Source organism: Octodon degus, unplaced genomic scaffold (assembly GCF_000260255.1).
Source record: "Octodon degus isolate 3935 unplaced genomic scaffold, OctDeg1.0 scaffold00013, whole genome shotgun sequence".
In the NCBI taxonomy this organism is placed as follows: domain Eukaryota; kingdom Metazoa; phylum Chordata; class Mammalia; order Rodentia; family Octodontidae; genus Octodon; species Octodon degus.
Genome location: NW_004524589.1, coordinates 20,677,451 through 20,700,967, shown reverse-complemented (window position 1 = coordinate 20,700,967; position 23,517 = coordinate 20,677,451). Strand labels below are relative to the sequence as shown.

Here is a 23,517-nt window from a genome sequence, read left to right as displayed (position 1 = left end):
ATTTATATATTGATTTCAGCTAGAGTTCAGTATAAAACAGATTGTTGTTAGTCTCATGCGAATCTGAATAATCTGATTTATGATGAAATGTAAATGAACAAATTGGCAACTTCATTACCCAATGCATAAATAAATAGAATATAATTAACACAATGTTAGGAATGAAAGAAAAGACTAGTTACTTCACTATTTTATGAAAGGACAAACAGCTACTGGTTAAGATAACAGAAGTTAGTAACCTAAATGTTTTCTTGCCTTTGGTGTGTGTTTCTAAAAAATATTTCATGATCTTCTATGCAGTGTTTAAGATTCTTACAGTGTGGTTTATCAACATTCTTCATTTCCTAAAATGGTTACAAAAGTTATGGTTTTACTGTGTTAGTAAATTTCTTTCTGAAAAAAATCTTAGGTGGATTTTTAGATTATAAACTGTTTACTTTTTCTAAAAAAAAACCAAGACCTTCACACATATCAGACTTTATCACTGTATAAAAATGTACAGTGGTTTTATTGACATGTACATTCCAATGTTACAGCTGCAAGATAATGAGGCACACTCAGTATTGCACTTCATTAAAATTTCAGGCTCAAACGTAACCTAGAAGTTTAAATGAAACTGTACTTGTAATTTAGTAATTCTTATACAGGACAAACATTGATATCTTTATATACAGTGTGATACTTATTACATTTATATGCTGTCCTAACACAATTTTTTTTTTTTTAAATAACAGTCTAGGAAATAAACCAGAATATTCCTCTGTATATCCCCACCTGTGATGCAATTGTACAGGATTACAAAAAAGGCAGTATACAATAAACAATGATTATTTTTCTTTTTTGCTTGAAAGCCAGCATCATTCTCAGTCCAGGGGCATGATGACTCTTTTATGTCAATTATCTATAAATGCTCAATGCTTCACAGGCCAATGACGGTAATGGCCACATGCAAACACCTCACAAGTTTGATGTCTTGGTTCAAAAGAAGATAAACCAAAGTAATAGGGAAAACTTCCACAGCAAGAATTATGTACATGGTATTTGGCATTCTTCTTGCACTGTGAATGGTTCATTTTCATGGATGTAAAAATGGTCCCATCCTTATCCTGAGCAGAGTTTAAACTTCACCACATCCTCTTGGTGGATGAAGGCAACTTTTTTCTCTGTAGACAAAGGACTGTGGTGTTCTAAAAAGTGTGAGCATTCCTGCATACTCCACACCCCAGGGCAAACTCTTCCCCAGTGGGTGGATGAACAACATGGAGAGGACATTCAGTTCCTTCTAACTGCTTGCTTTTGGGACCTGTATAAATTTTGAAGGAAGCAAAAAAATACAATATTTAAAAATACACACATACAAACCTCACATAAATAGAAATCACTGATAAGTAATGCAAAGAAATAGCATGACTTTGGTTATGCAAATATAAAATTAAAAGATGTATTTTCTGCTACTCATAGAAATAGGAATATTCACAAAAACTTCAGCACAACACAATTATATATAACACAGAGTGATATATATATATATATATACTATCGGTGGTCCCTTACCTACAGTATCTTGCTTAAAGAGAACCACCATGACCTACAGATTTTCAACTAATAGATGAATTAGATATATTATTTTAAAGCACAAGCAATGAGCAAAAATGGTCACAACAATCAATTTAATTTAGCAGAATATTATTTGGCTAGATGAGAATACAAAGGAGATTTTTATATATCTTTCTACAAATAACAAATTTAAGTATAAATAAACTGTATCATCCTTCTATTCCACTGAGGAGAGATATAAAAAATCAGAACACTTATTATTAGTGTTATTTAAAAACTATCAGAAGGGAGATTAATAGAAAAGTGAAAGTCATCTTAAAATATGCACATTAAAATAAAATGTAATTTAGAAGAAACCCTGGGGAAAATACAAATCTGTACATAATACATAAGTTATGCTTATACGGTATAAAACAGCTCTAATTTTTTATTTCTAAAAGAAATTTGTTATCTAATATACTTCATGTCATTTAAAAATGATGTCTAACTTCTTTGTAAAGGGTGGGGCTTTGAGCAGTCAGGAATATAGGCTATACCTATACACATCCTCCTTATTGCACTGTGGGAGGAGAGACAGGAACAATGTATTATTTCTCTTCAACTAATTTTCAAATTAGTGTAAATTCTAATTTTACTTAAGAAAAACAAAAAGAAAAAAAGGTGAACTGGGACAAGGTTTTCCAGATCAAGGTAATAAAATCTCATTCAGTCTATCTTTTGGGTTATGAAGTCCTGAGGGGTAAAAGGCCAGTGTCTCTAACACTTTTAGTCTGTGCAGTATAAATAGCCAGTTAATGTTAGCTGTCATTACTACTACTGAACAACAACAAACCAAGCCCTGATCTAGAGGAATATAATGTAAAATCATGGAGGAGTAAAATCAAGGCATGGGGGGTAGTGGTATCAAAGTAAAGACACCTTGGGCTGGGGAGATAGCTCAGTGGCATGGTGACCCCCTGGTAAGTGCACGGTCCTGAGTTCAATTTCTGGCACAAAAACAAAACAACAAAAAACAAGTAAAGATAGCTCATCTCAGAAAGAGAAACCAGTTGTAGGCTTGAGCTAAGAGACTAAAGGCAGCAATTGTGCTGCTTCAAACAAATGCAGGCACAGACCCAGGTTGTGTCAACTATGATAGTGAGACGCTGAGAAGTGACTAGGTAATGAGGGTAAAGTCAGTGAGTAGAATTGGTGCCCTTCCAAATTGGACCATATAGACCCCTTTGACTCTTTAACATGAAACTGCTGTCTATGAACCACAGAGTGGGCCCTCACTAGACACTAACCTGCCAGCACTTTGATATTAGACTTCCTAAGCTCCAGAATTGTGAGAAACACATTTCTGTTAATAAACTGCCCAGCTGATGGCATTTTGTTATAGGAGCCCAAATGAACTAACAAAGATTATCTGTTTCAGAGTCTTAATCTTGACTCTTGCCTTCATTCATATATGTGTATTACAGATCAGAATTACTGAGCTAGAGGGTAGGTTTTCCTTTAATTCTGTTTTAGTTCTCTAAGTGAACAAAGATGTGTGAGGAGAGGGGAGCAGAGAGAACATCTCAATTGAAGTATATTACCTTAGGCTAATTAACTTCCCTGGTCCTCAATTTTCCATCTGTGAACATGGAGATAATACTACCTACCTTGTAGGTTGTAAAAATGAAATAAGAAAATGCATGTGAAAAGGCCTAGGACGAATGTTAGCTCCTTCCGTCCGCTGACTGACTACCCCTTTTTCTGCCTCTTTCTTATAAGTCACACTGTTTGAAGGACAGAAGTCCTTTCAGTTCACTCATTTGATCATGTGAATGCATTTGGGGAAGCCTTGCCTTTAGCTGACCCCTCCTCTCTCAGTCACTGTGGGCCACTATATACTCCGGAATACATATTTTGTTGCTTACTCATTACTTCCAGAATTTTTGTTTTAACAACAACAACAACAACAAAAAAAAAAAAACCAAAAAAACCCCTTTCGTTAAGTAAACTGGATTTTTCTTAATGATATTCCTTGCAGTAGAGCTCTTTCAACTGGAAACAGGTTGTCACCAGTGCTCTCTAATGTCACTAGGCACGATGAACTTTCTCCCATTTTCATTTCCAGACCATGACTTGCACCCGGCCCCTGACAGTCCTCTTTCCCTTGCGGCTCACATCTGGAATACTGTCTGCTTGTCCCTCCCTTCCTTTGCTGTCCTCAAGTCACCTGCTCCGCTTCTAATCACAGCTCCCACCTCTGCTCTGGTCATGACCCAATTGCCCTGGCCTTACATCACTGTGAACTGGCTGCTTCAAAGTCTGTTACTTCTACTGAAAATAATTTTGAAGGGGGTTAAAATAGTATTTTTATTTAACACAGGTGGCAGAAAGTAGACTTAAAAAATCTTATTATCAAATATGTAACATATTTTACATGGTTTAAATACAAAAGTGTTAAAAATTTGTAATCAGAATTGACATCTCCATCCGCATCTACCACCATCTTGCCTGTTTTGTTCAATAATTTATTTCTTGAATATTTTTCCAGTGTTTTTATGCACATATGAACGTAAGTATATGTTCTCATTTTTCCCTTCTTATAAAAGACAGCGTACTATATACACTGATCTGTAACTTGCTTTTTTTACTTATAGTTTCTCACAGAAATCTTTTATTCTAAATTAGTATGAGAAACTGCATTCTTATTCTTTAGTGTTAACCACTCACTTATTAGATACTGGCATTGCTTATAAATTTATATTGCTATAAGCAATGTTACAATGAAATAGCCCATATCTGCCCTGTAACACTCCCGAGGGGCACTATCATACTGCTTTCTCTTGCAGGCCTGCCGTGAGCTCTCTGATGAGGCATGGAGGCGAGGGAGTGCTTCCCCGCTTGAACACCACCACCTACAGCGTGGTGTGTACTATTTTCAGTAACTGCAGATACACTGCGTGGCTGCATTGGCCACTCCTTCCTCTGGTAAGCCTGATAACATTATCATCATCATCATCACTATCATTTTGCTGTTGTTGTCGTCATTTTATTGACACAGGGTCTCACCACATAGTTCAGGCTGGCCTGGAATCTCAGCAAGCCTTCTGTCTCAGCCTCCTGAGTGTGGGACTGTGCCATTGTGCCCAGCTGCCTTATGGTGATCCGAAGCCTCCTGACCTTTCCCAGGGTTTTCACATTTTTTTCAGCCATGTGTTCCCTTTCTGCTCCCTCAGCCTGACTTCAGCACTTCTCCTTTATGCCAGCTGGGTTTTTTCATTCCCTTGCTGTTCTGGTCTCACTGTGTTGCCAATTCCCAGACCCTTGCGATCAGACCACATACTTATTCTATAGGTCCAGGCTTCTTTAGAAGAAAAATAAATCACAAAATCCTTTTATGTTTCTATCATTAGAGTATCACATTCACATGGCTTTCGTGTGCTGAACAAGCCTTTTAATAATCCTTAGTATACTTCATTCTTCCTCCCCAAAAGATCTGCTTTGTGTTTACTCCTCACCCTTCATCATGGTGATCATTTAAATCTTCTAGTTGGTCGAAATGTCGTAAACTTACACAGGTTGAGGTTATTTATGTTCTCTGTTATTGTAGGCTCATTTGAATTGGGTTTCCAACATTTGAACCAGAGTTCCCAAATAATCTTTAAAGAAAATTAGCAATTATATTCGTGATTTTAAAAGCATACCTGCAGGACAGTGTGGTAGTTCTTCCTTAGGAATACTAGTCATTCTTTGAAAATCATCGTGACAGGCATTACAGAAATGTGTTGTTCCAAAACAGAAAAAGACAGCCACTGAACAGCAGTAGCGACATTTATATTCCAAAAAATCTGTGCCATGTTTGGGACACATCTATAGCAAAGGAAGAGACAGGTACAAGATTAAAGTAAGATTATTCCAACTATACTTAAGATAGTCATATACACAGTTCATTAATTCATATTTTCAGAACACATACAGCCCTGAAAACTGATTAAAAAGACTTACAAAATACATGTTAAAAATCAATGGATAAATGTGTCATTTTGCCCAAAAGGTTTGGACAAAGCCTCCAATTCTAATTCCATGTCCAGCAAATCTATCTGGTTTAGAAAGCATACTACTAAATTTCCTTGTGAATAATTAGTCTGGTACACTAAAAAATTGATAATGTCTTATCTACTTTCTAATCTCAGATGTACTGTGAAGACTTTACTGAAGCTGGGAAAATCTATAAGTTTGACTGTTGCTTTAAGAAAATGAAATAGGTAAGTTCATTCTTTATTTAAAATAGGTGATCATTACATGGAAAACAAATTATAAAATAAAATACAGCCCAAAAGAAATAAAAACTAGGAAATAATATGGAAAATTATACAGTGATATATAAATATCAGAAAGCACTAGGAAAACCCCAACTTATTGAGTATACCACTGTTTAAATAAATTGAATTTTAACCTTTCCAAACTGTTATTCCTAACAACATGCTCTACTTACTTGTGCCCTGGACACATCAGAACAGGCACCACAGATAAGCTCCCTGGGATCATAATCATCCCCTTGCCCAGCCTCAGCGTCACAGCGAGCCTCACCACCAAAATATGCCTAAGGAGAGACCATATTTAGGTAAGGGTAAGAAAAAGAAGACCCTGGCAGGGGATACAGTCATGAAAATCAGACCAAGAGGCCTGAGACGTAGTACAGTCTGTTAGCCACTCTTATGCAAGGCCAGTAACCTCCATACCCATATTTCTGATTGTAGAGTGGATCAAGGTGAGAAATAAAGCTGTCTCAATTCTGGAATGGACTTATGCCTTCGGTAGGGAGTTTAAATACTATATGAGCCAAGAAAAATGATTTGAGGAGGCATAATATTTCAACACCAAGAAAAAGATATTAAGTAGTAAATAGAAATTGCTTTTCCAGGCAAAGTCATCTTCTCTTGCTTAAAAAATATGTCTGTTAATCCCTAACCTATAATAAGAACAAAACTATATTGCACATGAAGTATTACAAGAGAACTGTAAGACCAATTCTAATGGGAAAGAAATAACAATTTTAAGTAACTTGTGATCATACAAACATTTTTTTAAGGAAAGCTAAATTTTGTAATTCTACTCAGAATACTACTCACACTTATAAAGCTATACTGCACGCAGAAATTTAATAGTATCCAACATATTCACTCAAATACATGAAACCACAATGGATGATTTACTTTTATTTTCTCTGAGCACGAAATAAATGAGGCCAAGAAATTGGGACAATTTGCATGCACACCATGTCCCATAGTCAAAAAGCTAAGTCAAAACTGGGAATAAACAAGCTGAGTCAATATAAGTCTATTATCTGTACTAGAAAAGCAGGTCAAAAGGCTTCACTGATGCAGAGGTTATAAATGGTCATCCACCAGCTAAATATGGTCTTAGAAATATTTCAATTTATCTTAAGGCCAACTGCTTACTCTAGCTGTTTTACTTCTCTCTACTGTCTGTATAGCTTCCTAAACATCCGACTGCTACACATGTGGTAGCATAATATTAATTTTTAATATTTAGCACATTAAATACATAGAATATTTTATTATTTGCCACTACACAAATTTCACAAATGTACTGTTGGTCTTTTCTTATGTATATAAATATATGTGTACCTTTTTGAGTATTTAGTTTTCCATTCATGTTTATATTTTTTTGTATTACAAGACTATGCATCCTTTAGTTATTCATTCATGTTCTAATTAACTTGGTACTTAGTAAGAGCCAAGTACTGGAGAAGGAGAGGTGAAAACATAGTTCTTGTCTTCATGGAACATAATCAAGTGGAGCAGAGAGGTGTGTGAACTATTATCATTAGTGCAGCTTGAGTGCCAGGAAGAACGTATGCAAGCTAATCAAACTATGTGGTGGTGGTCCTGGGGGAGATATGGTCATATTACAGAAGGAGGTGAGACCTGAACTGAATCCTACAGTGGAATGAGATAGCTTTGGCCAGTTGTCTGAGCATGTGTACATAGCACTGGAGGGGTGGTGGTGGGAAGTGAGAGGAAAATGTGCAGTAGGTAGTGGAGAAGGGCATATTGTGATAAGAAACAGTATGGAAGTGTCAGTAAGTGAGCAAACAGCTGAGTCTGGGGGAGACTCGTTCAGTAGCCATAGCATGCAGTCTGGGGGGAGACACATTCAGTAGTCATAGCATGCAGTCGAAATGGTAGTATGTTGGGAAATGAGACCAGAGAGGTGGACAGAGCTACAAGATTATATGCAGCAGAACGATGCACCTAAGTCTGAGATCTATAAATACTAACCGACCAGTACTAGTGTATGAGTAACGGATGAAGTGGATGCAAGGGTTTAGGAGAACACATAAGACTCAATAAAAAGGCTATAATAATTAATAAAGAAAGTAATTAGGGGTGTTAAAAGAAACACAGAGATTTGGAGACAGAATTGACAGGACTTTGCACACGCAGTTTAAAAGACTGAGGGGAGTAAAGGCTGATGAAAGTAATAATAGATGTAAGAGTTTTGAAGTATCTGTGAGGAAATTAAAATGTGTGATAGAGGGTTGGGTATTTGTACCTAAATCTCAAAAAATTTGAAGGCTGTAATGGCATATATCCCTTGTCAGCAAAATGATAGATGTCCTTGAAGTCACCAAATCTAAGGGGGGCGTTTTTATGCAGAGTTTTAGGCAAAGAAGTGTATGTTGGGTAGGTAAATGAAAAGGAACTGATAATAAATGACCATAAAGACAGGAGGGCTAAAAATAGTGGTCTACAGGCAGGAAGCAAGAATTTTAAGAAGGGATGGTTAAGAGAGGGAACTTGCCTTGGGAAAACACATTTCACTGACAGAAAGTAATGTTTTTAGTACTACATGTTTTGGAAAAAATTTAGGTTAAAAAAAAGTCCCAAAACAAATTAAATACATAAATTCAGTTTGGAACATTATATCAAGCTTTCTTTTTTTAAACGTCAAAAGTTAAAAGGTAAGAATTAGAAATTATTACGCAATTAAACTTCTTATTCATAGAGGCAATCTCTTATCTTTTAAGTTTCTTAGTATAATTAGTAGCATACCTTTCTGCACTTGTAGCAGACATAATATGCGTATCTATTCATGGCATAGCCTGCTGGATCATTATAAAACCTCACACCAGGAGTTATGATAGCTTCACTCTTATGTAGACCTTCATATTCCAATCTCATTAAGGCTTTCCTTCTGACATCTTCATAGAGTTCTTTTATGGGATCAAGCAGGTCTTTTAGTACTATATGATTAATTTTGTTCTGAAATTAAAAACATGCACATTCTTTAACATAATAATTTATTAATTAATTCAATAAACATTTACTGTGCACCCAAATGCCATGCACTGTACAAGGACATAACCAGTCAGTAACATTCCCTAATAAATATTACTAAATATCATTTAAAACTATCCCGTAAAGTCCTTACAAACCCATTTTTTTTCCCAAGAGTAGGGAAAATAAGGGTAAAAGTGGCTCAGAGCAAAAAATAACATTTTTTAAATTCATATCTCCTACATCTAAAATATGTATCTCCTGCTGCCTTAGCTCTCCTAGAAATAAAGTTTACTTTGCTGTCACAAATATGACATGCTCCTTCTGTGTGAGGCATGTGTATATGTATGCTTTGGTTCCTTAGAAATAGGATAGAATGTCAGATGATAGAATTGAGCAGATATTATTTTCTATATCACCTTCATGTACCTATTTCCAGGGTTCCTAAGGGTGACTTTTCTCTGGGTCACGTGAGAAAGGTAAATAAACAAAATACTGTAATTTTTTGACCATTCCTCAGTCTAACTAAGCAATGATTGGCCAGCTCTTTATATTAAACCCTTTGTACAAGTCTGCAAATAATGAAGACAGGTTAAAAAGGGAAAACTGAACAGAATAAAAAGGAATAGAGAATTAATAGGGAAGGCATGTCACATTCTTTAACAAAAGTATTTTATTAATCATTACTAGCTTACCAAAACAATTTCCTTCTTTGCTTACTACTTCTGTAACTGTCTCCAAATGCCAAGAATTTCTCCTTATTTTAACTAGCTCTAAAATGATTTGACACTAAAGGTCAAGACTTCACTCTTTAATGGTTGATGTCAGTAAATAAAAGCACCAGAGTATTCCTTTATTATTTTGGTTGCCATCCATGGTCACATCCTGTGATAAAACTCACAGGGTCTGAAAGTTGTAAGGGCATGCATCATTAATACAAAACGATGTTTTGTTTATATAAATTTCCTCATGCAATGTATTCAATTTAATTTAACTGGCTTTTAATTTATAGTAACTTTTGAACAGCATTATAATACCTAGAGAGATCTTGCAATATTCTCAGGTGCCACCTGGATGAAGAGGATAGAAGCTAGAACTGGCAGTAAAAAGCAGGCAGGGAAAGATATTAAGAGTTTCTGGTGACCGCTTATTTTGAAAGATGAAAATACACTCAAAAATAGAAAGTAGATTACTTGTGATTCTTTCCATACCTTGCATATAGGACAAGATATAAATCCAAATGTTATCCTTGGGCCCAGCCATCTGTTTTCTAAAACTCGTCGACAGCATTGTAGGTGGAATACATGACTACAGTCCAGCTTAAATATGGAGAGAAGAAGCAAATGTAATAATGATAAACAAGGAGGCTCATCAACATAAAATGTTACTTAAGGCAGGTAAGAGAAAAATCAAGAAATTTAGCATAATGAAATGTCACCACTTCCTTAGGACAGTTTTCATGAAACATTACTAACCAGTCCTGCAGCTTATCCTACTCTTGGTCATTCATTTATTAATGCCATCTACATAAAATCTATCTATGTAAAGTGAGTTGGGTTAGGGATATAAAATACAAAATTACTAACTTTTATGTCTCAGAAAGAATAGGAAACTACTGATTTAAAGCTTTGAAATTTTTTAATGTGAATATTCATTATCTTAGAATCAATCATAACTGAAAATACATATAATCAACTGGAAAACATTTAAAAACATAGTAATAACTTTTATTATGCATGGAGGCATGTTTTACCATGCTTTAATCACTTACATATTATATAAATATGCTCGACAATAGAAATTAAGAATCCTAGCTATTTAATAATCTAATCATTTCCACCCTCCTTAACATTTTATATATGCTACTCACTGTATTATACATACTCACACAGATCATAAATGATGAGAACATAAAAGGGGAAGCAGAACATAAAGGACAGAATTCCTTCCCTAGTAGAAGCTCAATCAAAAAATATGACAAACACTTAAAAAATTTATTACAGTAGAAGACACATTGCCAGAATAAGTCCACTCACTTCAAAAACACTTAATGCCATTGTTCTTGCTACTCTCAGAAGCAATTCTGGAAGTCCATTCTTTTGCCTTTAGTTGTACTGCAATGGCTGCCTCAATGTTTTGAATGAATTTAAAATCTTTGCTTTTTTATGGTCATACTGACTTTAGAGTAGAGCAAGAAGTTGCCTGGTGCCAGATGTGGTGAATAAGGTGGATGACAATGTATAGTAATGTTTTATGAGCCTGCCTTTCCAGTGGATGGCAGCTGGCAGCAGTATTTAACTGAATTTTTGATCACACCTTGTAAAGACACTCAAAAAAGAGGACTTCCGGAACTACTCCAGACAGTGTCAATTAATTTTGCTTAAGTGTCTTAAAGTAGAGTATTTTGTGGAAGTGTAATGGCAATGTGTTTTATTGTAATAATTTTTTTTTTTTTTTTTTTTTGTATTTTAGGAAAGGGTCTATAGGGTGTTCAGGGTCTCACTACTAGATTGGACTCCTAGTGATCTGCCTGTTTACATCTTCTTAAAAGCTGGGATTACAGGTGCATGCTACCACGCCCAGTCTCAATTGCCCCTCAGTGTACCCCGGGGGCAGGGCCAGCCCGGCAGGCCTGGGGATCAAATCCCCTGCCCCTGTGCCTGCTTGTAGGTGCTTTAATACACTGAACTGTTTGGCTGGTGGCCCTGTAATAAATTATTAAGTGTTAAATAAACACTGTATTGTCTGATCACCCACTGAACTGTATGTCAATATATATAAGGAGACTTTAAAATGAGATTCTAAGCATTTTTTTTATTTGACAAACGTATTTCCCCACGACATATTTAAAAGGTGAGGCAACCTGAATGGCTGGTGCTGCAGAGAGTGCTTCCGTGAAGCATATCATGCACATATCATCAGCGTCCTGCTTCAGCGTCGTCGCGTTCTTATCACAGCCGTGTAGACAGGGCAAACAATGTTCTTCATTTTTAACACCTCCACATGGATGGCCACAAGGATGTGTCTTACTACAAGCTATCTTAGCATATTCCTATTAAATGAATTAAATGATATACAATGATCAAAAAGGGCACATTTTTAAAATTTTAAGATCCAAGTGGGACTCTCTACCACCTTTTATTTATTATTATTTTTTATTCATTTTAATGAGAAAAAAATAGCAATGAAACAGTTTCAAAACAGGTTAGCAGGACGGTTACAATAATTAATGCATTGCATATTGTTGTCTTCATAGTAGAGGACAAGATGCAGAAATGGTATCAGGCACATATTTTTATAATTATACTTGTATTATTTTTCTAGGACTACTTTCCCATGGGAACCATCTATTCAACAAAGTAATAACAATTATCTTTATTTATTGTTTGAATCTATATTAGGATTATTAGGAGTCTGTTTTTCTTTTTTAAGATTTTTAAAAATTTCATTCCACATAAAGGAAATGATGAAAATAATTATAATTTTGTCTTCATGCATAATCACAAAGCAAAAAGCTTCTGATGAGCAATATCCCAACTATAAGTCCGCTCACCAAAACAGAGGTTAAAAAAACCCTAAGAAAATACCATGTGTCTCTGACTAGCTGAGCATTATCCAGAGTCTTATTACATGAACTGAGGAACCAAAAATATTTGGAGTGCATGTATATACATATTCAGGATTCAAGGACTCTAAGATATTAGGAATTTATCTTAGGGAAGTAAATAAAGGTGAAGAAGTTTCAGTCCACAGACATTTTGATTGCTTCAAGCACAAATTAAATTATATATATATTCATTCATAGTAATTGAGAAAAACACAGTGTGGCTTGGGTTTAAGAGTCATATTTGATCCTTTCTCCAGCTTTGACAAAGCTTTTAATACTTGACAAAGGACATTTGGACTGAGTATTATTTATACGAAGCACAGGAGTCACATGGGAACATACGCATTTCCTCCCTGGGATGGCCTGACTCTAATTACATACACACCTGACAATCTGCATCAGAACAAACACTGCCAACAGCAGATAACTCTGTTCCACTCCTGGACCCACAGAAGCGGCATGCTTCTGAGCTACTTGTGGTGGGTTTACCTAGGTTCAAGCAGAAAAAGAAAAATTCTCAGACATGTTTTTATACATTGTAATATAACTACCTGTAGTATTAAAAAAGCAAACCATATTAATTGTCAGCAACAGAAAATTAGCCAAGGGTTATAAGTTGCCCTAATATAAAACAAATAATTATAAAAAAGGATAAGAATCTAAAGAAGTCATATAAACTCTTGACTAATTTATACTTTTTAAAGAAGCCCTAGATTTCCCAATCAAGCTAACGGACTGAGAAGATATAATACTAAAAATTAAAATCAGCTAAACTAAAAGGAGATTTAAGTATTTTTATATATTATCAAAATTGTAAGGCATAACATAAAACTCATCAAACACTGAAACTTGAAAAACAAAAGAATCTTCCTTAACTCATATATATATACACACATATATATTTATTTTATGAGTTTGGCTGCTACAGGGTCTCATTACACAGCTTGGGCTGTTTTCAGCCTCTCTAGCGCGGGCATCACAGGCATATGCCACTTTGCCCCCCTGGAGCTGGCTCAGCTGCCCTGGGGGCAGAGCTGGTGCTGTGGTGCCTGGATCAAACCATGGTCCCTGCACTTGCCCAAGCAGGCACTTTGGTCTGCTAAGCTATCTCGCTGGCCCCTTAACTCTTGTATTTGAAAAGGAATTTAAATGTTTAAAATATTGAAGAATAGAAACTATAAAAGAAAAATAAAACAATAGGAAAAAGGTAGAAAAATACCTGAAAATGACTAAGTTCATTTTTAAACATAGGTACACAAATCTTAAATATTAATATAAAGAATTACAGTAATTACAGAAAAGATTTCTTAAAAAGACAGTTCATATGATGAATACAAGGAAGTATAATATTAAAACATTTACTGCTTCCACATATAGTAATGACAGTTTATAGGAGAAAACAAAAACAAAAACAAAAACAAAACAGCTGAGAAAAGATGGCCATTCTTTTATAATGTGAAAAGCCAGTCACGTAAGAGTTATTCAGGCTTTTCTAGGTTTTTTAAAAAAGTTTTTTATTTTAAAGAAAAGAAAAATAAAGAATAAAAACAATGGAATAACATTCCAAAACAACATTGTAGCAGACTAACAATGTAGCACATTTCATATTGTTATCTTCAAAGTAACTGTTCATATCACAAGATATAGGCATGAAAACCGATCAAACAATTTTTCAGGTTTCTATCAATCTCCAACATCAGAGATTTGAGTCAGTAAGATACATGGAAGACTGCTGCCAAGCGAAACATTGAGAATTATGTGATTCAATATAATATGAAGTTAGAAATAAGTTATTTTTTTTGTTCTAAGTAACACCTATTCAACTTTGCTAATTATTTTACTATCAATCAATGGTAGTATTGCCAATCAGAAAATCTTGAGAAGTACTAGATCTATTAAAAACGTCAGAATATACCATAAAATCATACAACTTTACAGTTAAAGAATCTTAGTGATTAATGTAGAAATTTTATTGTGAAGCTGCAACCAATAAAATTAGAAGGCAATATCAACAGCAATGTTTAATACAGAGGGAGTGATGTTTATTTACACGAATTCTGTTCAAGGTGCAGCGGTCTCTTTTATAAAATGAGGGCAATGGGTTGCAGAGAGCTTAAGGCTTGCTGAGATCACACAGTGGCAAGTCAGGTTTCCTGAGCTTTCAGTTGGATGTGCTTTCCAACATAGAACACACCTGGATCTAACAAACGTACTACTGACAGAGGTTAACATTATGATTATATGTTAGAAAAATCATGCGAAAGTCTTCATATTAGATGCACTAATACCTAATTTTGTCAGAATTAGTAGGTATGTTCAATCTCTGTGTTTAAAACACATGACACAATCTTTAATCCTCTTTTACCTGTATGTTCTCGGAATTCCACCATTGCCTTCATTGTTTTAGAATCTGCTAGTGCCATCAACCAGAACAATTTGGTTCTACCACAACCTTCATGAAGATCAACCTTTATAGCTTCTTCTTCTTCTTTGAAGACCTATTGTTTCATTAAAGCAGAAGAAAATATATTCATTCATTACTGACAGAAGTATAAAATTCTAATTATCCATTACTAGTTGTTTTCATTTATTCGATTCTATAGGAAATTTCAGATACTTCCAATTTTTTTTTTTTAATCATTATACCACCCTCATTGTAATAAATGTGGGATGAAGTCTTGAAAGGTTAAACGACTTGGTCACTTCACAGTTGCTAAAGGATGTAGAAGGGAACTCAGCCAAAGCACTGATTCCCAACCCCCCTTTCTCCATTCTTTCCCACATTTCTTTCTTTTTTTTTTTTTTTTTGTCTTTTTGAGACAGGGTCTCACTATGTATTTTGGGCTGGCCTTGAGCTCACTTTGTAGCCCAGGTCCATCCCCAGCTCACAATAATCCTTCTGCTGCAGCCTCCCAAGTGTTAGGATTACAGACATGGGCCAACACTCCTGGCTCACATATTTATTTCAAAACTAGCTCAATTTCAGATTTCATGCTGCAGACATTGGCTTGGCCAAAAAGACTGCAATCTTTACCTGTCTTTGATGAGTTTTGGTTCGCCGATGAAGATGAAGGAATCTATCACAGTCAGTACACAGATTTCCACATATGTTGCATAAAATGATAGCTGCAGTTTCACCATCATCGTGGTTATCACACATTGGCTAAAAGGAGACATTTTCATATTATATCAAATTAAAGCTTCAGACACTCATACAAACAATATAATTTATTTACATTTGTGCTTTTTTTTTTTTTAAATGTATTTGGTACAGGGTCTCACCACATAGCTTGGACTCGTGATCCTCCTATTTTAGCTTCCCCAGTGCTGGGATTACAGGCGTGCGTGCCACCATGCCAGGTCTTGGTGGCCAGCTCAGCACACCTGAGGCGGGGAAGGCATGGCACGTGGTACTGGGGTCAACTCTGGGTCTTTGCACTTGCCTAAGCAGGTGCTTAGACCACTGAGCTATCTCCATGGCCCTACATTCTTGGTACTCATCATGAATCAGTTTAAAGAGATATGATGAGGACCAGAAATGACAGGTGCCAAACAAATTGTTTTGGGGAAAAAGGGTAGTGATTCCTGAGGCAGGTAACATCAAAGAGTTCTAGCTTGTGCACTTACTATCAAAGAAATGAAGAACAGTAGGTCAAAATTTTCATGACAGAATGTGTGCAACATCAAATTTGATGAGTTTTAAAGTAGCTGAGTACCAAGACATGATTGTACAACAGCAGACTTATTCTAAAATCTATTAAGATTTTAAGCTTTTTAAGGTTAGTGTTAAAAAGCATTATGACAAATATACTTAAGTACAAAAATCACTTTAAATTACTCAGAGATTAATGTACTATTCAGGAAAATCTCAGAATCCAAATTAATGTACTTTAAAGATTCAGTGATTAGTAAAATGAACATGTATGTATACTCTGCTTTTCATATTCAATCCATTACATATCTAAACATTCTGCATTATGATTCATTTTTTTCAAGCTTGAGCAATAAAAATGTTCAAAGTAGTCTACATATTTTCTCTTTCAGTGAACTTCCAGACATCCAGAAAACCTATTTTAAGTACATCTGTTACTAGGAAGTATTTTATACTGCCTCTCTACTGTATTTCTTCCTAACGTAAGACCAATCAGATTTTAATACTAATTCTATAAACAGAATCAGAGTGTAGCTACAAATACTTATTTTTCCTTTGTGGTGCTACCGATCAAATCCAGGAATTTGCACATTAATTATGGACTCTTATCACTGAGTTACACCCAAGCTCTATGAACACATTTTGGTGTAGTGCAAAACTGACAGAAGTTGTCAGATGTGGTGGTGATACCTCTAATCCCAGCTCTCAGGAGCCTGAGCCATGAGGATCACCTGAAGACTGAGGCCAGCCTGGGCCACATGGAGTTCAAGGCCAGTCTGAACATAGCAAAACCCTGTCTCAAAGAAAAAAAAAAACCAAACCAAACCACAAACTAAAAAGATACACACAAGAAAGGAGAAAGCTCTTTTATATAATTAAGTTCCCTAAAGTTTCTAATATAATATTACTCCAAGTAAAATAGACTTGTGAGATGAGATTATTTTTTTTGAGCCCAGGGCCCAAAAAATAATAGTCAAGTTCTCTGCAGCCAAGTTACTTCCCCCATGTTGCCCTTCAACCTGTGATTTTCTTGCCTCAGCCTCTGAAGTAGCTGGGAGTAAAGCATACACCATCAGGCCCAGGGTTTGTTTTTTTTTTTAACTTTTGTAGTGCGGGGGATCCAACCTAGTGCTGTATGTATACCAGGTAAGTGTTCTGCCACTAAGCCACAACCCTGGCTCAAGTTCTTATAATTCTGATCTTACCATTTGTTTTTGTTGTCCATCCTTTCCCATCCACCTGCCTGAGGAGAGACGATCTACATGGTCCTGATCAAGAACACACAGTGATGCTAAAGCAAGCCAGAGCTGTTGAGAGGAAAAACTGTTAGACCACTGAGATTTTAGGAGACAGGTAGAAAAGGCTGACTACATAACACATAATAACTGCTCAATAAATGGCTGGCTGAATCAGGAAATATAGACACTTGGTGGCAGCACTGCAGCTTTCGTGATGTGGCACATTTCTCATGATGTGGCCATATGGTCATATGTGCCACATACACAGTAGGCATTCATATATGTACTAAACAAATAACTGCTTCTCTAAAGAACCATCCTATTTTCTGACACATGAAATTATCTTTTGTCTACTATGTAAACCCATTCATGTATTAAAATAAATGAATTTGCACATTAATTTTATTGTACCAAAGCCCGCTGCATATTTTTCCATTCAGTATCATCTGCCTGCGGCATTAAATTCTAAAGAAGGTAGTAAATGGCCATTTACTTGTTCATAGTTCCATGAGTAGTTGGGTATATAATAAATTCTTCTAAATAGTAACAATTCCTTGGAAATTTCTGTTTCCTTGAAGGGCTTAGTACTATACTTGGTCAACTTTGTCAGACATAAATGACCAATAAAATTTAGAAAACTATCCTGAAAAGTAGTTTAAAACTTCTGAGGCTTAACGGGTGTCAGTTTTTATATAGGATGATATATTCCTTCATTAATGGAAAAACAAAAACATTTAAAAGGCTTAATTTTAACAAATGCATGTGAGCATCACTGGGTATGAAGAGCAAGAAATGGTAAAATAGGGACAGAAAAAACAACAACAAAAGGAAAATAATGCAAAGAGTAAACAAAAAAGTAGAATTAAAGACAAGAAGTTCTGAGTGGTTGAAAAGGATTACTATAAAAAACACTTGCTTCCAGTGTCATACTCACTATCAAGACAGTTTAAATTAGCTTTCTTGAATGTAGGAAAGCACAAGTTACCTTCTTTTTCAGACTTCTGAGAATTAACCTAAGCAATTTCCAACAGTGTCATTTCTTCCTAATGTTGTCACATTGTCTGACTCAACACAATCTTGCTTTTGGAATTATATGGGACATGAAATCATATAGGTTAAAACTCACAATAGACGTTCCATCTGAAGAATGCAATGCTCCTTTCTTAAAGATTTGACCCACTCTACCACTGACAAGTGCTTTTGCTCTTTGAAAGACCTTATATAGCTCTGTAGATGAGCTGTATAAGGTTTTGCATTGTAAACAACTGGGCCACATGAAGGGGAAAGTGGCCTTGTTCTCAAAGGATGTTCAGCTGATCACAACATAATGCTACTCTACTGGAGTAAGTTACAATACATAGGTCATTAGGAAGATAATAAATATATAATGTGATTTATCTAGCTTTATTAAACTAGTATATCCTTGGATTCCTAAGTAAGAAAAAAAAAAAGAACACTCCTAACAGTAAATGGTAATGACTACCATGTTTAGTTCATAATTCATTAAAAAAAAATCCCTTTTTATTTTTTGATAAGTACATTATTTGGTAAAAATTGTGGATTCACTTGGTTAAATTTGTTGCTGAAACTCAGCACTAAAAAAGGACATACAATGATACAGACAAAATAAAAACAAAAATCAAAAAACACCTACTCTAGTTGTCGCAATACATCTCACAGGGGACCTAAATTCTTCTTCCATCTTGGTCAAGGCAATGATGGTTTCTGCGATAGCGTTTTTTGTCACTCGGGACCAAGCTTCTGACAGATGACCCTAGTGAGCAAGACACAATATTTTAATAAGTAACCAGAAATATTATCATAATAAATTCTTTTCTTTTAAATAATGTCTCTCATCAAAAGAAAAGATAAGCTGACAACACCACATTAATTTTAGACAGAAGGACACAGACTTTTAAGCTCAAAATTCTTAGGCTGCAGAGATAGCTCAGTGGTCTAAGTGCCTGCCTAGGCAAGTAATAGGACTGGGTTTGATCCAGGGTACCACATGCAGTACAGCCCTGCCCCAGGAGAAGATGGGGCATGGTGGTGCACACTTGTAATCTCAGTGCTGGGAAAGCTGAAATGGGAGGATCACTACAAGTCCAAGCTGCATAGTGAGACTCTGTACCAAATACATTTAAAAAAAAAGATTCCTTACAGTCCTATGAAAAATTCAAATTCTTCTGGGTGTAGTGGTGCACACTTGTAATCATAGTACTTAGGAGGATGAGGTAGGAGGATTGTGTGCCTGAATTTGAGGCCAGCCTAGGCTACATAAATGAATTCCAAGTCTCATTTACATAATGAGGACCATTCTGTCTGTCTCTCTAAAAAAAAAAAAAAAAAATCAATTTCTAGTCACTATTTTTGATGATTTAAAGAAGATTAAAAACAATTTAAGATCCAATATTCTTTTTTTTAATAGAGATTAAGGGTATTTTCACCTATATTTGAATAAAAATGGAAGTACTACAGTATCTCTGCTTGAGAAATTTTGGCTATGGAATGTTATTTAACAGGAAATATATACAGCTAAGCCAGCTGACTATTATTAGAATCCAAGAGGACTCTAGTGTTTAAACAGGTGTGTTTAAATTAATTTATTTGCTATTTTGATTTTTATGAGCATCAACACTTAACTATTATATAATTTAGTATACTATAAAAATCCTAAGATTTTTCATCTAATGAACATCCTAAGAAAGTCTATTAGCCATAAATATGGAGAAAAATGCCCACAGTGTTGAGAAAAGTTATAGAATTTCATTTTTCCCCTGAGAATATCCTGTTTATTATTATTTTTTTTATATCCACATATTATAAATCCATTAAAGGGCAGTTTAAATCCTCCTCAAACATGTCTTAAGTTCACACTGCCACTTTGGGGATGTATGTTCTGTAGTACTTGTTCCCCAGGCTGCTTCCTGGAAATACAATAGTGTATGAGTGAATTGACTCAATGGAGAAATTCATAAAAACCAGTTGGTCTGAGAAGTAATTCTCTGTTCTCATCACTCTTAGATTTACCCCCTAACTCTGACATCTTACCGACAGTGCTGTAGGATATTAGTGAAGAAGAATGAAGGGCTTATGAACTATGATGATGGAAGAGAATAGAAGACTCCCACTTTTCAGAGCTTCTCTTTGTCTCTCCTTCTCCTCTTCCTCTTTTTGGGAGGGATAGAGGTTCTTTTTCAGGTCACAATCTACCTAAATTTTAAGGTGTCTGAAGTCTTATGTAACAATTCTCAAGTAAATTAATTGAGAAATTTGAACTGAACATAGTTTATATCAATGATCAAAAATATAAATAGTACAGGATTAAAAATAGTCTCTAAGTAAAATAATAGTAATATGCTTGCTTGTCCTATCAGTTACACAAGGTAAATTGTTCATTGTGTTAGCAAGATTCTTGCTGCATCTCACTGCTCTAACTGCCAGGAACATGGGACTTACTGCTGCCATATCCTTTATAAGTTTAATAATGATTTCTGATATCTGAGTAGGAGTTGAACCCTTCATCCACCAATGACTTTCACCTCGTCGAAGGTAACTGAAAAAACAAAAAAACAACAGCATTCATAAACCAACAAATAGTTCGATAGTTGTTATAAATGAAAAAACTGTTATTTCAGCAAACATTTTTAGAATTAAAACATTTAAAAATAGTTAATCAAAATATTACATCCAATTTTTCCCTCAATCTCAAGAAAGTGCTATTCTGAGTTATGTTCTGTTTCAATTATTTACCAGCTTACACATTATTTTTGCACACATTTTTCTAGAACAGTGATGTTTGAAGCATAGTCTGTGGACCACAGGGGAGTTGTCTAGTGCACATGGAGATAATATGGAACTTGTGACAGAATATAAACTTACTACATGACTAAGTAGACTATTGCTTAGTTAGATCAGCTGACATTTTTTTTCCTCTATCCAGACCACATATATGCAGAAAATGATACTATGATTAACATTCTGGTGTTACATTCTTATTGTCATTGTTGGCTATATAATTTATACTATTCGAGACATCTTTAATTCTTTACGATTCACACAATTCTAGACCATCTTTGTACAGATATCTCTGTAGGCATATATGAAATGAAAGTTTCTGGAGGAAGAATTGATTGGTCAAAGATATTATCAAACTGACATCCAAAAATGCTTCAGCAATTTATAACAGATCAAAATGCCTTTATAATGTTGCCAAAGCATCAGAGATATTTTGCAACTGCTTTAATTCGCATTTCTCTAAGATAAAATATCTTTCATTGTTAAATTCTTTTCTTTGGACTGAGTGGTCTTATCAGTGAACTTTTTATTGCTTGTTTGCTCTTTTACAGGCAGGATACTAATACTATGGCTAATCATTAATTTATTATTATTCAGGTTTAAATATTTTACAAAGATAATTGATTATATTTTAAAACATTTTAATAATATCATTCAATTTTCATTTTTATATAGTTAAATCAGTAATTCTTTTCCTATATTAAATTTTTAGGTTTTACGTTTTTTTTGAGGAAGGATTTATTTCCTAAATTGAAGACTAGAAAAATACTGTATAATTTGTCCTGGAGGGTTTTAAAAGAAATATACATAAAGCTTTAGTTGATGCAAAGTTTACAACTCCCTACCCTGATTCCAGGCAGGGTTATTTTTATTGTGGTAAAAAAATATATAACATGTAACTAAGTTTGACTTTTATATATGTATGATGAGGTAGTAGTCTACAATCTTTGTCAAACATTCTCACTTTATCTATTCAGTTTACTTTCTGTTCTCCACTAAATGAAAATGATACATATGATACTCCTTTTATACATGGCAAATTATTTATTGATAACATTTGGTGAGTAAGAGGACAAAGTGGAATTTGAAATGATGTTTTAATTCTTTGTTACTAAAACAGAAGCAATGACCAACCTGGAGTTAAAAATCATTGGAAGGGTGACTGTTGTAACTCCTTTGCCCACAGTAGTACCAGCTGTTCCTGTGATGGTGGTTCCTTTAGCTTTTAGCTGCACGGTGAGTGCTTTGGCAATGCACCCTAGAAACATGTCCAAAATACCTAGCTTATTCCAGTCTCCTTTCTCAGTTGAATGAATGATATCACTGATATCGGCGGGAGGGAGAGATTTCACTCCTATGATGCTGGCCAGACGATTGGGGGTGACTTCAGGCAAAACTCGTCTTAGTAAGGAGGTTACCTGTTAAGAAAAAAAATCCACTTAAAGATTGATGTTTCATAGTTTTCATATTTTTAATGTGCAAGCTACCATAAAATTTCTGATATTTTTAATAGAAAATATAAGCTATCTTCTATAACTTCAAAATCTATAAAAAGAACAGAAATATCATTTAAATACTATTTTTCATTTTGAGAAGGAAATAAATACATTTTAAATACTTTTTAATTTCTGGAGTGGTAATTACTAACCCAGGGCTGCAAGAAAAAAAAAACTTATCTTTTATTTTCGATCTGTTCTGCATGACATTATATATTTTCATGTTAAGAAATAATCAGTTGCCAGACATATTCTTTATTATAACACATCAATAAAATGGAACATATTTTGTTCTTAATTTCTTCATTGCTTTGATTACAAAGAGTGGAAAATAAAATATAGAATAAAAAACACAGGCCCCCCCCAAATATGAAATAAAACATAGAAATCCACACACTTCAACATGTGTGGTGATTCTCTTTGTCTTGTAAATTTTACTGCTGTTCATTTTTTTTTCATGATGCTGGGGAATCAACACGAGCCTCATGCATGCTAGGCAAGTGCTCCACCACTAAGCTACAAGACCCAACCTCTCTGTTTTGTGATTTCTGTATTTCAAGTAACAAAGAAGCACAAAAGTAAGTGGTATGCTGTCACCTGTCTCTGGACTCTAGGAGAGGCAGTATGAAGCAGGGAAAAGAGATCCTGAAGCAGAGTAAGCTGCTGAGCCAGATACTGCCGACCGACGTTAGAGCCACTCAGTGCTAAAACCATGGAGAGCAGCTCAAAGCAGTAAGCATCAGAGGAGGCGTCTTCATCGTTTGGCTGAGAATTGGCGTTTTCTTTGCTTGATATGGCATGCTCCCATTCCTCACGCACTCTGGTGGCTTCCATGCGTATGGCTTGTACAATGTGAGCACATACCTATGTGAAGACAACACAGAAAAGC

At 35.1% G+C, this 23,517-nt stretch overlaps 1 protein-coding gene across 1 annotated transcript in view; it reads right to left on the bottom strand.

Moving 5' to 3' along the window:
- Positions 1-473: 473 nt before the first annotated feature.
- Mycbp2 (MYC binding protein 2, E3 ubiquitin protein ligase) overlaps positions 474-23,517 on the bottom strand; it is a 328,854-nt gene continuing 305,810 nt past the window's right edge. The window contains 14 exon segments of the mRNA XM_023709607.1: positions 474-1,303; positions 5,238-5,403; positions 6,029-6,136; positions 8,613-8,822; positions 10,049-10,156; positions 11,701-11,889; positions 12,830-12,933; positions 14,810-14,942; positions 15,479-15,607; positions 17,302-17,403; positions 18,989-19,108; positions 20,794-20,890; positions 22,267-22,550; positions 23,226-23,492. Of these exon segments, the coding sequence (XP_023565375.1) occupies positions 1,188-1,303; positions 5,238-5,403; positions 6,029-6,136; positions 8,613-8,822; positions 10,049-10,156; positions 11,701-11,889; positions 12,830-12,933; positions 14,810-14,942; positions 15,479-15,607; positions 17,302-17,403; positions 18,989-19,108; positions 20,794-20,890; positions 22,267-22,550; positions 23,226-23,492 (2,133 nt within the window). The 3' untranslated portion in view covers positions 474-1,187.